Raw genomic sequence first — 15,577 nt, forward strand, 5'->3', positions numbered from 1 at the left:
ATTGCAGAATTTGGCAGCAAGTTTTCAGTTTCACTCTTTGGCTATTTTCCCAGTTTCCAAGCCCCATCCAGTAAATGCTGCAATTTCCCTGAGAGTAGTGGGAATCCTTGATCTCTCTGCCTTTCTGAAAGATACAAAAGATTATCTGCTTTCGGAGCTTAGTCTTTGGTAGATGAATATGTCATGGAGCAGGGGTCACATGTGGTACCAATAGACATAGCAGTGGGCCTTTGAGAATATGATGCTCGTGTGTGTGTGTGTGTGTGTGTGTGTGTGTGTGTGTGTGTGGAGTGCTTGGCCCATGCTTCCATGGATGGATATATAAACAGGAGCAAGAGAAATAGATTGCTATATAAAATAGTCTATTGAATAGTGGCTGATTTGCCTGCAGGACAACTGCTTTTCTACTTTAAACAAATTGTTTCATCAGTTCATGGACTTGTACTTGGGCCTCTATGAGACAGCTGTTACAAATCCTGGACTTGTCGACCAGACTCCTGGTCAAGTTCCAAGTCTGTTCTTTTAGTTGGAAGCAGAACACACTGTGAATTAAGATCTGGGAGAATATCTGCTATTCAGTGGCCTAATTTGCTGCAATGTGATTGGCTAACAGCCTCCTGAGTGAAATCCCCTGCTTCATAGCCAGAGATAGCAGGTAAACACTGTGATGTCCAAAATGGAGTTATGACTCAAGTGCATTAACTAAACAGCTATTTCCCAGACTTTCTTAACCTCTTGAGTTTGGGTTAGGAGTTGATCTTCCAAGAGCTCTCATAGTACCTTGTGTTTCCTGCTGTTATAGTAGTCATCATGCTATACAGTCTTTGTTCATTTGTCTGTGCACCATCTACAGCAAGGCTCCCAAGAGCCTGGAAGTATTCTTCATCTACACACAAAGTTGAATAGATGCATGAACCAGCCTATTGGAATTTTCTCACAAATATCTCACAAGGGTCTAACGTAGGCAGAGATGGTGGTGGTCATTTTATAGGATTATTGAACTATTCGCTATTCTTCTGAATGGCAGTCTTTAGGGGAGTTGATGTATTCTCATCCCCACTCTCACTGGTTCTCATGATCTAGCAGCCTGGTGGAGAATAGATGTTTAATGAATTTGAATCTGACTTCAGGTACCCTTTCCACTCAGCTCTAAGTTCTAAGTGCCCACTAAAATTGTTATACATGGAGCCCAAAGTATATGTTTGTTCAAGCAACACCATAAGAATCTTACCCCTACTTAGCTGAAAATACTTCCCTTTCAGGAAGGAAAAGAGAGCTCTTGTAGCATCCAGAGGCATACAATTGAAGGGCCCCACAGTGGACTTGGTATCTGACCCTTCCCCCTACTTTTTAAGTATTTCTGCTCCTGAATATATATTTAAAAAGTAGATGTTATAAAGAATGAACCATTCTTAAGGCCCAAGATTTTTGGCACCTGAAGATTAACTCCAAGATGATTATTAACTTCATCTTCTCTGGAGGGAATTCTTTAGGAAACAGACTTCAGGAGAGTATGAATTAAGAAAATTGCATGCAACTTAGCTATTTTTTTGTCAGGGTTCCAGAAGAAACCTCTGACTCAGCTGGTAACATAATAGTGCCTTTGACTGAATTCGGATAGACTTATACCTTGGCTCATCATGCTACTCCCACAGAGATTGGGCTTCTTCTGGAGAATAGAAAACACAGTCAGGGCCAGCCTGTGGCCCCAAGGTGCCTTGTAAGTTTGTTAGAAAATGTCATTCTTCCTCTTTAATTGAAAAAATTTTTTGAGGTGTAAAATACACATTGAAAGTGCACAAATCTTAAAAGTGTAACTATTTTCAGTAAAGTGAACATACCGATATCATAATAAAAAATTAGAACTCCAGAACGCTCCTTCTCCTGCCTCCAGGAGAAACTACTCATCCTGAATTTTAACTCCACAGATTAGTTTTGCCTGTTTTTGATCTCCATTAATTTTATTATTTTTTAATTTAAAAAATTTTTTTAATTTATTTATATTTTGAGAGAGAGTTAGAGCATGTGCAGAGGAGGGGCAGAGAGAGAATCCAAAGCAAGCTCTGCACTGTCAGTGCAGAGCCCCATGTGGGGCTTGAACTCACGAACCATGAGGTCATGACCTGAGCTGAAACCAAGAGTCAGATGCTTAACAGACTGAACCTCTCAGGTGCCCCTGAACTCCATTTAAATGGAACCATGCAGAATGTACAATTTTTTAAACCTTTGGCTTCTTTCTTTCAACATTATGTTTGAGATTCATGATCCACTGATGTTAATGCAAGTAGTAGTATTCCATTCATTTTCCTTGCTGTACAGAATGGTGTGTGTGTGTGTGTGTGTGTATATGTGTGTGTGTGTGTGTGTGTGTGTATATGTGTGTGTGTGTATGTGTGTATATATATATATATATATATATGTGGCAAGTGTGTATCTGAATTTATTCGTCCATATTTTCTTTAAAAAATATTTTTAATGTTTATTTATTTTTCAGAGACAGAGAGAAACAGAGCACAAGTCAGGGAGGGGCAGAGAGAGAGGAGACACAGAATCCCATGCAGGATCCAGGCTCTGAGCTGTCAGCACAGAGCCGAACATGGGGCTCGAACTCAAGAACCATGAGATCCCTGATGGTGATTAACCAACTGAGCCACCCAGGTGCCCCATCCATATTACTTTTGATACACATTTGTGTTGTTTTCAGTTTTATGCTATTTTAAATAATGCTGCTATGAATATTTGTGAATGGAATTTGTAGGTCTGAGGATGTCAGTTTTCCAAGGTGGTTGTGTCATGTTAGATTCTTACCAACAGTGTATGTGAGTCCAAGTGGCTTTATATTCTCACCAGTGCTTGGTGTTGTCTGTCTTTTAAATTTTGGCAATTTTAACAAGCAGTTTTAATTTGATTTTCCATGATGACTGTTGAAGTTGAGCACCTCTTCATATATTTATTATTTGGTTAGCCTCCTTTGTAAATTATCTGTTCAAGTTTTTCCTTGGTTTTGTCCTGAACTTAGAAAAAAACCTAATTGACTTCTATTAATTTATATGAATTCTTTATATTTTGAGGGTAAGATTTTTCTGTTGGAGATAAATATATATAGTAAGCATCTTCTGTCACTTGTGTTTGCCTTTTTATTCTCTTAATGGTATCTTTTGATAATTGGAAGTTCTTAATTTTAATATAATCCAGTTTATCAAATTTTTCTTTCGTGGTTTGAGCTTTTATTGAGGAGGTGTCTTTAGGAAAGGAAATCCTTTTTGGTCCAACTCTTCACCCATGTGGCAGAAATCCTTGTGTGGCTCCTGCCAAGTGTTAGCATAGGTAGGGTTACAATGGCTGGTCATCTATACTTTGTCCCTGAGGTGTTTCTTTTTTTTTTTTTTTTTTTAATTTTTTTTTTTTTTAACGTTTATTTATTTTTGAGACAGAGAGAGACAGAGCATGAACGGGGGAGGGTCAGAGAGAGAGGGAGACACAGAATCCGAAACAGGCTCCAGGCTCTGAGCCATCAGCCCAGAGCCCGACACGGGGCCTGAACTCACAGACCGAGAGATCATGACCTGAGCCGAAGTCGGACGCTTAACCAACTGAGCCACTCAGGCGCCCCTGTCCCTGAGGTGTTTCTTGCTTCATTGGCTTAACGTTTTTCACCTGACATTTCTGTTCTGGTAATGTTTGACTTTGTTCCTGCTTATGTCAGCTGACTAATCCTAACCTGGCCCTCAGGTTGGATTTCTTAGTCTCAGCTATGATCTGACTGACCACACTTGCCAATTATCCACTCTATTGCCTAGTCTCAATGTCCCTAAATCTAATTTTATCCCCAGCCTCTCTCCCGGTTATGGATATGCAGCAACTGTTGGCCTAGTTGTTCTACCTCTGTCTGGTAGGGAATGTTCCTAGGCCTTCTTTAGAATATGCCTTGGTTAACCCCGACTTTTTTCTTTTTTCTTTTTTTACTTTGGCACCTCAAAGTTAGGTGAGTTTATAGGATTGGAAGCCTTGTTAAAGACTTTTCTGACTTGAACTGGTAGACTCCAATGTAGATGGCTTCTAGCTGAGAAAATATAAGAGAACCCAAGAAAACCTCAAAAACATGACTTTAGTCAAAGCAATAGCATTGCCTTGATATATTCAGAAAAGCATTATTGTTATTACTATTTGGGCACACGTTATTATTGCTAGGTACAATGCTAAAGAGAAGGAAATAAGGATAAAAAACAAAGCACAAAACCAAAAGGAAGCAAATAAAGGAGGAATGCCTATTTTTTTTGTCGTTGTTAGAATGCTAGAGAGAACTTCACTGAAATTTCTAGGTCTGTTACCTAAGCATTCTTTTTTATTGCACACAGATGATTTTGTTCATTATTTAGGTTAATATACTAGATCACAAATTTGAGAGTGTTTTTATGTGGTAGGTATTTTTCAAATAAATTAGGTCCCAACTGAATTATATACATGATAAGAGAAAGTTATTAAAGTCCTCATAATGCTGGTTAAGTAAATTCTGAATAATAACTGACATTTATTGAGGGCTTTCTATGCGCTAGCACTGTTCTTTGCATGTATTAATACATTTAATTCTCACAAAACCCCATGAGGTCCACAGTATTATTTTGACCATATTACAAATGAGAAAACCAATGCACAGAGAAACTTGCCTAAGGTCATTGAGGTAACAAGGGTCAGAGCCAGGATTTGACTCAGGATATCTGGTTTCAGCACCTGCAATCTTAACTACTATGCCTCTGCCTTTGCCTCTGCCTGTAAACTTAGTAGAATCTATATAACTTCAGTAGTAAAGAAAGCAGTAGGAAAGAATGTCTAAGTTCCTTCCAAGAGATCTGAATATCATAAAAGAAGACTAATAGCTAAGAGTTATCAAGTAGGTACCCATGTGTTGGGTACTACACTAAGCAAATTATATGCATGTTTTCATAGTTTTGAAAACAACACTGTGAAGTAAGTACTGATAATCCTAAATTATAGATGAAGGTGCAGGATTAGAGAGATTTAGCATGCTTTCTATAAGGTTACACAATAAGTAGTCAGATTTGGGAGACTGTGTGTTTTATGTTACCACTATGCTATACTGTCTCCCAAGATGAAAAAGTTTCCCAGGTGAACTCCTTGGTATAAAACCAAAAATGCAATTTGATATGCTGCTACTATCTGGCTAAGCTTAATAGAGAAGTAGCTAAAGAGGTGGAGGGAAAGACTTTGCTATTATGATTTGATAGGCCCCATTTGAAAGAGGAGATACATATTGAGTGAATGAACATTATAAATAATCTGATAATCCAACTGAGTGTAGTAGAGACAGAAAGAGATTTATATTGGATTTTCCATGCTGGATTTCTAGTTTCATGAACTGCTTGCAGGGCAAAAAAAAAATACATTTCCATGTTTAAATCACTTTGGGACATTATTCCCTTCTTAGATCATCATAATGCCTATATTAAATTGTGCTGTTATTAAACATATTCTCTTACCTTTTCTTTTTTTTTTTCAGACTAAGGAAACTTGTTACTAATTTTTCCATGCAAAACTGCATAGAGTATGGATAATATATACCAATAGATCTTCACATTTTACAGATTTTACATCTAACATGACTTACACAGATTTACAGATATTTAAAGAACATTCAGTGATTAAAGCAGTACCTGGAATACATATTCTGTCCACAGAAACATATAAAATTTCACTAATTGACATGGACTTTAAAAATAGACCTGGGAGATATGTAATGTAGATACATGCTGTATGAAAGCTAGACATCTTTGGGCTCAAGCAATGGAATATGGATTTATTGTCAATTGACATATAAGGGCAGCATTACATTGGATTGATTTGCCTCAGTGATTGTTACTGGACAGAGACCACCTGCAACTGCCTTTACCCTCTCCATTTGTACTTATGGACACTCCTCATCATTTATTCCCTGTTTGGACACATTCATTCCCTGTTTGAACACATTTCGGAATCTCTAGGTAGGATTCCTTTGGTTTGCTCAAATGTCAGGTGCACATTATGTTCTCGTTGCTAATGTTTTGGTTTAATCAACCCATCTACACAGATCACTTACAGTTTGTGATTTCCTAGCTTTAGCTACATGAATTTTCTTTCAAACCTCACTCATTGACCTCATTTTCTAATCTCTCCTCTTTTGCCTGTCTTCTGGTATAACAAGATGTTAATTGGGACTTTTCATCTTGGAATTTCAACTAACGCCCCTAAGACAAAAGATGTTACTTTCATATTCTAAAAAGAGGAGGTAGACAATGTAGCCAGGACTTAATTAAAGATAATAACTGGTCCAGAGACTTTCACTCCCAACACGCCAAGTTGTCAACAATTTGAAAGGAAATTCATAGAAGGGAATTCAGAGGATTAGAGTGCTTGCTTTACTACTCTTCTATGAGAAAGGAGATGCATTGCTCTCCTGTAAGCCAATTCAGTCTCTATTTAAACAGATAAAGGATTACGTTTTCTCATGAAACAGTGAGTCTGAGATCGCTGATATCTTCAGTTATCTGCTATTTTCTTGACCTTTCTCCCATGGTCACAAGATGGCTGCTCTAGCTCAAGGCAGAAAGAAAGAAGGCCCACCTAAAGGGCATAGGTCACTCTTGTATAAGAAGCCACATTGTTTTCATTGATCTGTTTGTTCTTTTACCAATACTACACTGTCTTGATTACTGTGGTTGTATAGTTAGGTCTTAAGGACAAGCAGTGTCAATCTGCTAACTCTGTTCCTCTTCACTTCGTTTTTAGAAGCACTCCAACAGACTCCCTCTTCAGTTTCATTTGCCAAAATTCTAATACATGGCCACCCGTTGCCTAGAGGCTGTAAAAGCAATATTTAATGGTTTAACTCAATGTGCAGTGTTGGATATACCTGTTGGGTTAGTCATCTGATGGTGTCTGCTGTAACCGTAGATGTCGGGAAACCTTGCTATACAGAGGTCCATGGCATCATTGTGGAGTACCCAAACATACCCCATGAATGAGTCAGCACTGGGAGCCTACCTTAAAAAAAAGCAATAGCCAAAACAAAACCCAAAAGTATAATGAACACTTGTTAACTAGAAGGCCTTTGTTTCTTTTCTATAATTTCCCTACCTTCTGCCTTGACCTTGAAGGGCACAGAAAATGGAAGGGGCAGAAGATGAGGAAAGGTAAAAGACCATACTACACCCTTTTCCGCCAGTGCAAGTTTCTGGGCTAGGCAGACCTGAGCTGATAGAATGGGAAAAGCTCTGAATTAGATGCAAGATTGACAATTCAACTGCAGCAGCTTTAATTTTTCATTTAATTTTATTTTTTAGTATCTTTAATGATAAGGAAGCAATGGGATCTGCTGAGATAAAGTTAAAGGAAGGGAAGGGAAGATCTGACATAGGATCATAGTTGGGGGGGTCTTGTATGAAGGAAGGTAAATCCACTTCCTGATTGTGTTCCACTGAGTTCAGCCCCTTCAAGAAACTGGTTTTGCTAGAAACGACAGACTCCTTTAATCCTGGCTGTTGACCCTGTGCCCTGACTCCTAGTAAGTCTTCCTGACTCTTATCTGGTGGCCTTTTCATCACTGTAGAGATGTTGGGTCTGTTAGCAAAAGGCAACTTTAAGAGAAATATCTCCTGTGGGACAGGAGAAAGCCTAGGAGGAATACTTAGGAGAGATTGTAACAAATCCTGGTCTGTCACTGACTGTCTTTGTGATCTCTCTGTAGCCCTGAGTTTCCTACTCTGTAATAAATGGACTAAAGAAAATGATTGTAGTAGACACCTCTTGTGATGGTTGCCTAGCTCCCTTTGTTCTCAGGACATTGCCTCTGATACCTAGGGATGCTGTGGGTCCATGTGACCCAGTGTTTCTCCAGAGCTGATTAAGCAGGAGGAGACCTCTGTACCGGCCTGGACAGGCTCTCTCTCCTGCAGTATTGATAGGGGGACACAGAGATGGAACAATGTTGACATTGACTATCACTAGTAACTGAGAGAAACCCACCCCCACCTGCTGCTGCTGGCCCCAGAAATGCCAGCTTCTTGCTCTTCTTGGGGTTTAATGGCTCAACTCTTCCTTGGCTTACATGAGATTCCTGGTAGTTTTTCAGTAAATCCCCCACTTTGTTTAAGCTACCCAAAACTGTTTTCTATGACTTACAGTCTAAGGTAATTTTTTTAAAGTTTATTTATTTATTTTGAAAGAGAGAGGGGCGGGGAGGGGCAGAGAGAGAGGGAGAGAGAATCCCAAGCAGGTTCTGGGCTGTCAGTGCAGAGCCCAATGTGGGGTTCAGATTCATGAACCATGAGAGCATGACCTGAGCCAAAATCAAGAGTCAGACGCTTAACCAACTAAACCACCCAGGTGCCCCTCTAAGGTATTTTTTTTTAATTTTTTAATGTTTATTTTATTTTTGAGAGAGAGAGAGAGAAACAGAGCATGAGCAGGGGAGGGGCAGAGAGAGACAGAGACACAGAATCCAAAGCAAGCTCCAGGCTCTGAGGTGTCAGCACAGAGCCTGATGCAGGGCTTGAAATCATGAACCATGAGATCATGACTTGAGCTGAAGTCGGCACTTAACCTACTGAGCCACCCAAGCGGCCCCCAATGTATTTTTTTAAGGGTCCATTCAATTTCTACAATGTTATTATTCCTTGATTTAATGGTACCTGTTAATCCTTTTTTTTTTTTTTTTTTTTTTTTTTTTTGAGAGAGAAGGGAGGGGAGGGACAGAGGGAGATGGAGAGAGAGAATCTTAAGCAGGCCTCTCTGCCAGCAGGGAGCCTCACCAGGCTCAATCCCATGACCTTGAGGTCACACTCTGAGCCAAAATTAAGCCAAAATCAAGAGTTGGACGGTTAGCCTACTGAGCCACCCAGGAGCCCTGGTACCTGTTAATCTTTTTCTTTTTATTTATTTATTTTGAGAGAAATAGAGTGTGCATGGGAGGGGCAGAGAAAGAGAGAGAGAGAGAGAGAGAGAGCGAGAGAGAGAAAATCCCAAGCAGGATACCTGCTGTCAGCATAGAGCCCGACTCAGGGCTTCGATTCCACGAACCATGAGATCATGATCTGAGCCAAAGTCAAGAGTCAAACACTTAACTGACTGAGCCACCTAGGTGCCCTGGTAGCTGTTAATCTTGAACAGAGATGAGTTGTAACCTTGGGCATTGGTAACCACAGATACCTGACAGCTGTGCACTGGTGAGTAACTCCCTTTTTGGCATTCCTTACACTGATGGATACTAGAGATATTCCTTTTAACAACATCAGACTTTTAATTAGGTAAATTTGCATTTGTTACACATGAAGAACATTTTTAGTTTGACAGTTTGTATTAAAGGGATAAGTGATATTTACAGAAGAGAATTCAGTGCAAGAAATAGGTGAAGCAAATCCTATTTTACAAGTCACCATATCAAAGGTACTATTATTAGATACACACTGAGTCTAAAAATTGAGTGTATACTTGAATTGGTTTAGCACTTAAATCTCATGCACCAGCATCTTGCTGAACTGACTGAATTGAATCTAGGGTATTTTGAGGGCAATTGATGCTTTGTCGTTAATTCTCCAAGGTAATACTGGATATTAAAAAAGTTGAATTCAAATTAAACATATTTTGTAGTAAATGTCATACATTAATACACTATAATTTGATATGGCATAGTTATCCAATACCTATCAAATAACTTTAAATTTTTTTAATGTTTATTTATTTTTGAGAGAGAGACAGAGCATGAGCCGGCAAGGAGCAGAGAGAGGGAGACAAAGAATCTGAAGCAGGCTCCAGGCTCTGAGCTGTCAGCACAGAGCCTGACACAGGGCTTGAACTCATGACTTGAGCAGAAGCTGACCGCTTAAGCGACTGGGCCACCCAGGTGCCCCAATTATCAAATAACTTTAGAATGACAATATGTAACTGGAGTACCACAGTTTAGAATTGTAATTAGCCCCTGAAACCTCCTAAGTATGGACTCTATGGTTCTTTAAAAAGTTATTGTTAGGGATTTCCCAAAGTGAAAGGCATGCCACTCAGTGGATAGAAAGCAGTACTGCAGAGAAGGAATAGCTAGGATTACATTTTGGGATTTTGCCAATTTGACCTGAGGGGGGATGAGTGAGCAAGCCAAGACTAAGAAGGTTTATGTAAGTTGTTCTAGAATTAAACTTGATGATTAATATTAGTGGCATGACCATCATGTTTGTGCAAATAGAGACACAGACTGCAAAAAAATTATTTATTTATAACAGTCATTCTGAATGAGGGGCATTTTGACCCCAGCCTTGCACTGGGACACTTGGCAATGTCTGGAAACATTTTTGGTTATCACACACAATTGTGTGTGTGTGTGTGTGTGTGTGTGTGTGTGTGTGTGTGTGTGTGTATTACTGACATCTAGTAGGTAGAGGCCAGGATTGCTGTTCAACATCCTATAAGGCATAAATAAGACAGTCCCCACAACAAAGAATTGTTCAGCCCCAAATGTCAATAGTATTGCTGCTGAGAAACATGCTTTTTAAAAATTAGTTTCACATGTTTTTTAACTCAAACGTTTCAAATGGGTTTAGTCAAAACTCTTCCAGATGTTCACACAATTAGACTAGCCTTACTTTCTAATAGATAAGCAACACTTTATAACACAGATTCATTTTATCTGCAATGATTATATAACTTTGTAAACTGCTTCCAAAAATCAGTAAAAGTTTTAATTTTCACATATAATTTCCCCCAATCTTGCCTTTCCCTGTTACCAACTCAAAGCCTTTTCTCCTTTCATTGCCCATTTCCTTCTATTCTGTATTATTTCATTAGACTAAGTAACTGAAGCACTGACCACAAGCAAATACAGTGAGAATATTTAAAATTTGGATAGAACTTATCTTTTGATAAGATTATAATTTCATTTCCCTTAGATTAATTTTTTTTTCTTTACAGTCTAGGCAGATGGAGACCCAGCTTATTCTTACAGTTTTGAAATGAAACAAGTTTCAGATTACTGGTAGAGTGTGAGATGATTTCTTTCTTTCTGCTGGAATTAGTCTGTTTAGGGTAAGTAAAATGTTTGATTTATCTTCTTTAAAAAAAAATCTCTGATGCTTTTTTTTTTAACATTTATTTATTGTTGAGAGGGTGCGAGCAGGGGAGGGGCAGAGAGAGAGGGAGACACAGAATGTGAAGCAGGCTCCAGGCACTGAGCTGTCAGCACAGAGCCCGATGCTGGGCTTGAACCCACAGACTGAGATCATGACCTGAGCCGAAGTTGGACGCTTAACCAACTGAGCCACCCAGGTGCCCGAAATCTCTGATGCTTTTTATGTTGTTCTATTGGTATTAATAATTGATTTAATTATACCTCAGAATGATAGTGGCATACACTATGGAGATGTTATAAAGATTGCTTCATATGTACTATTTTTTTAAGCCCACGGACAAAACACATATTTTGTGAAATTTAAGACTGTTGAAATGTAAAAACTTTTGGGAAATAATATCCAGGTTCTTCCCCTAAATTCTTAACACTATAATTCCAAATATAAAGCAATATATAAAAAGTATGGGAAGAATCAGCTGAAACATGAAAGTATAAATAATCACAGGTATTGCTTGTTTTTCTTTAGTTTTGCTAGAGATCTAAAAAACCTTTCTCTATGGAAAGTACTTACTTAGAAACTACATATGAAAAGTATTTTAGCAAGTCTGTTCTTTCTTGATAAGTAATGACATGTAGAGATTTACGATAGTTTTCCCGCCTTTTGAACACTTAATGTTTAGGAAGGGGCTTCTAACATCCAGCAAAATGCCTGGTACATAGCAGATACCCAAAAAACATTTATTAAATGAATGAAAATGAGCAGATAAATATTCAGATTTTTAAAAAATCAATATAAGGCTCCCTTGGTAGTGCACACTCCCATGAGGCTCTCATCTATCCAGCAGCTCATTATGTATTTCTAATTTTCTGGTGCCAGCATGATCTGTTGGACAGGTCAAATAAAGAATGTGCCAAACTAAACTTGTGTTTTTCTTACCCAAAACTGCTCCTCCTTCTTGTTTCCTATTTCTGTGAATGGAACCATAATCCTCCTACTCACCCACTCCCCATATCCTTCTTTGAACGGGTGAGTTGACATCCAGGTTATTCTGCTTCTATTGCATCTTTCCCATCTAGGTCCCTTCTCCTCTTGTCCTCAGCCTCTACTACCTTTTACTTGGACGAAACTACCTTTGGTGTTCCCTGTCCCTAGTCTTTTCTCACCAATCTATTCCTAAACGTGTTGGCTGATTGCACATTACCCCTCACCTCCATCAAAAAGGAAAAATCCAGTTTAGTGTAACAGTTAAGAGACTGGATTCTGGCTCTGATTTGTCCGAGCATAATGTGGTGATCTAGAGCTTAGACTCTGAAGCCAAACCGCATAGTTTATGGTATGCTGTTCAAGGAGTTCTTTTCCAACCTCATTTCTCACTTTGTAGTCTCGCCAAAATACCTCCGTCCGTCTTTCCTCTAGCCTTTAAAGGTCAGTACACCTTATCACTTCCCTGAAATAGTCGTCCTCTTCTCAGAACTGCCTTAGCGTGGCACGGATAGTTCTACCTAGCAGCTTTGTACAAATTGTGTCCTTAAAAAATGTTTTTTAAATCTCTCTTGAGAAAACACAAGCTTACTGAGGGCAGGATATTATTGTATTCTTTTTTGTATCTCCACTAAATCACGTTGTGACTTGCACATTATAGTCGCTTGAGAAATGTTAGGTGAATACCAATTTAGATAAATTAATCCGATTCTCAACGTCTCCCCTTCCGACTGCACATATTTATAAAAAATCAGAGAACTTTGTATTAAAAAGGGTGAATAAATGTATGTAACTTAAACCCTTAAAAAATTGAACTTAAAAAAATGTCTTGAGGGCCCAAGAGTCAAAACTTTACATGAGTTACATTTACCAAAATTATAACATTTTTAAATAGTTCTTTACGTTTTCGCTTTAAAAGAATAAATGTGCTAAATGTTAACATGAGTCATGTATTTTTTAATTCATTATGTATGTTACATTCATCTGCCTATTCTGCTGGATCTGGCATACCACCCAGCACAGCGGAGCCAGACCCTTCCCTACTCGGAGAACCAGGCCCTGCCCCCCAGGAACAGCCGGGAAGCTGCTCGCCCCGCCCGCCCGCTCGCTCGCTCCCAGGACACGCGGCTCCGCCCCAAAGCGCGTCGGCGCCGGATCCCAGGGCGCACGCGCAGGCTCCTCCTGGTCGCGCGGGAGGGCGCGCGTCTGCGGCGGCCCCCTCCCCCCACCCCTCGCCGCGCCCGGCAGGAACCGGTCGCCGGGTTTGCTTCGGCTGCCGAGGTCCGTCGTCGTCATGGACTCTCCGTGGGATGAGCTGACCCTTGCCTTTTCTCGCACGTCTATGTTCCCCTTTTTTGACATCGCTCACTACCTGGTGTCTGTGATGGCGCTGAAGCGTCAGCCGGGTGAGTGCGGGGAGTCGCAGACCGGCCCCCTCAGGGCACCTCTCGCGAAGAGGACGGCTGAACGGCCGAGCTGCCGCTGTCCCAGAGTCCTATAGCCGAGCTGGAGGGGAGGCGAGAGCCGATCCTCCTGACCCCTCGAGCGCAGATGGGGAAACTGAGGCCGGGAAGGGTGGTGACCCCGGTACTCGTCAAAGGAGGCGCGACGTAGGGTCCGCAACGCCGCGTCGGGGGCGGGTGACAGGGCAGCCGCTGCCGCATTTGGGAGCCCGGGCACTATTTGCGTCCGCCCAGGATGTGCGCGGTCTCTCGGCGGTGCCGCCATCTCCTTGGAAAGTACGGTATTTAAAAGTCACCTGGGGACGGAGCTCCCTGAAACAGCGTGTGGCACTTGGTCGCTTGGGATAATGAGTAGTTAATGGACTGTTCCGCAGTCACGAAAGTTGTAGCGACACTTAAAGAGCCTCGGGCAGGCACACCAGTATTCCCCTTAACGCAGCGCTCTGTCATCTTGCCGGACAAAGTGATGGCTGGAAGAGAGTGGATTCCCATTTTCCGTCGTGTGAGTGACCTCGTACCAGAGTCATGTCGCATAGTTTCACTCTCTGTAGCCTGGGGGTGTTGTCTTAATACAGGATTTTGAGTCTTTTTTGAAGTATATACGATCAAGGAGCAATATTTCCTTTCTCGTATTTTACATTCAGGAGATGTTTGCTCCTATATTGCTTTACTCTTGCAGCCATTCTGCCGGCCTTTTCGTTTTATGGGTCTCTTCTTTCTTTGTGGTCAGGCATTTATCTTCTTTTTCTCCTTTGTGCCTGCTCATGCTGCCTGGTCCTGTAGAGTTAATGAGTGAGGGCTTGAGGTGATGCTGTACCCTCTACTGTTGTCTGCATGTGGGTTTTAAAACTGTTTGGCCTCAGAAATATTTCTCATTTGCATTGATGTTTGTAGCTCAGTCAGAATCATTGTTCGTTAGAGGTTTTGACCTGGATAAGGTGAATATTGCATTCAATCAGGACAGATAGCCTGCATAAGAAACGGTTTCCTTGATTTGAAAAGAATTATATTATTATGTCACATCCACGAGTTGAAATTTTCTCGTGTAGGCTAAATCACCTTCTCAAAGTGTGGTCCAGGGACCCTGGGGTTCCTCACACTTCCAGATCAAAATCGTTTTCCTAACAACACGCAGATGTTCTTTGTCTTTGTTATACTATTTTTCTCACAAGTGTACAGTGGGGTTTTCCAGAGGCTACATGACCAGCGATACTCTAGCAGATTGAATCCAGAAGCAGATATGAGAGTCCAGCTGTTTTCTGTTTGAGGCCAGACATTAAAAGGGATTTGCTAACATATAAAACAGTGTGACTTTTCTCACTAAATGTTTTTTGCTTTGGAAAACAGTTATTTTTCATAAAGAGTACATAATTTATGTTAACATGTACATTTATTATTTTTAAAATGAGTACATAAGTACTGTAGAATTTTCTCAGTTAACAATCCTGTAACTCACATAAATAAAAGCTCTTTGAGGTCTTGAAGAATTTTTTTCAAGTCTTAAAAATTTTTTTAATTTATTTTTGAAAGAGAGTGTGTGTTGTGTGTGTCTGCATGCGCGTGCGTGGGGGAGGGGGTGGGGGGGAGGGGCAGAGAGAGAGACACACACACACAGAATCTGAAGCAGGCTTCAGGCTCTGAGCTGTCAGCACAGAGCCTGACATGGGGCTCGAACTCACGAACCGTAAGATCATGACTTGAGCTGAAGTTGGATGCTTAACTGACTGAGCCACCCAGACACCCCATTAAAAATTTTTTTTAGTGTTTATTTATTTTTGAGAGAGACAGTGCGAGCAGGGGAGGGGCAGAGACAGGGAGACACAGAATCCGAAATAGGCTCCAGGTTGTGAAGTGTCAGCACAGAGCCCATTGCAGGGCTTGAACCCACAAACCATGAGGTCATGACCTGAGCCAAAGTCAGCCGCTTCACTGACTGAGCCAACCAGGCACCCCTCAAGTCTGACTTTTTAAAGGTTTAAATCACGTATATTATACTTATACTTTTAAATATAAAATTCTATG

General features: G+C 40.5%; 1 protein-coding gene across 2 annotated transcripts in view; it reads left to right on the plus strand.

Moving 5' to 3' along the window:
• The first annotated feature begins 13,259 nt into the window (after positions 1 to 13,259).
• The window catches only part of TMEM38B (transmembrane protein 38B), a 52,694-nt gene continuing 50,376 nt past the window's right edge, over positions 13,260 to 15,577 (plus strand). The window contains exon 1 of one of the 2 annotated variants that reach the window (XM_053908153.1): positions 13,260 to 13,498. In XM_053908153.1, coding sequence (XP_053764128.1) covers positions 13,387 to 13,498 — 112 coding nt within the window. In that variant the 5' untranslated portion in view covers positions 13,260 to 13,386. The remainder of the gene's footprint in view (positions 13,499 to 15,577) is intronic. The other variant, XM_019454281.2, reaches the window with a different exon arrangement.

The sequence above is a fragment of the Panthera pardus genome, unplaced genomic scaffold, assembly GCF_024362965.1.
Source record: "Panthera pardus isolate Hobbes unplaced genomic scaffold, ASM2436296v1 HiC_scaffold_20, whole genome shotgun sequence".
Lineage (NCBI taxonomy): Eukaryota > Metazoa > Chordata > Mammalia > Carnivora > Felidae > Panthera > Panthera pardus.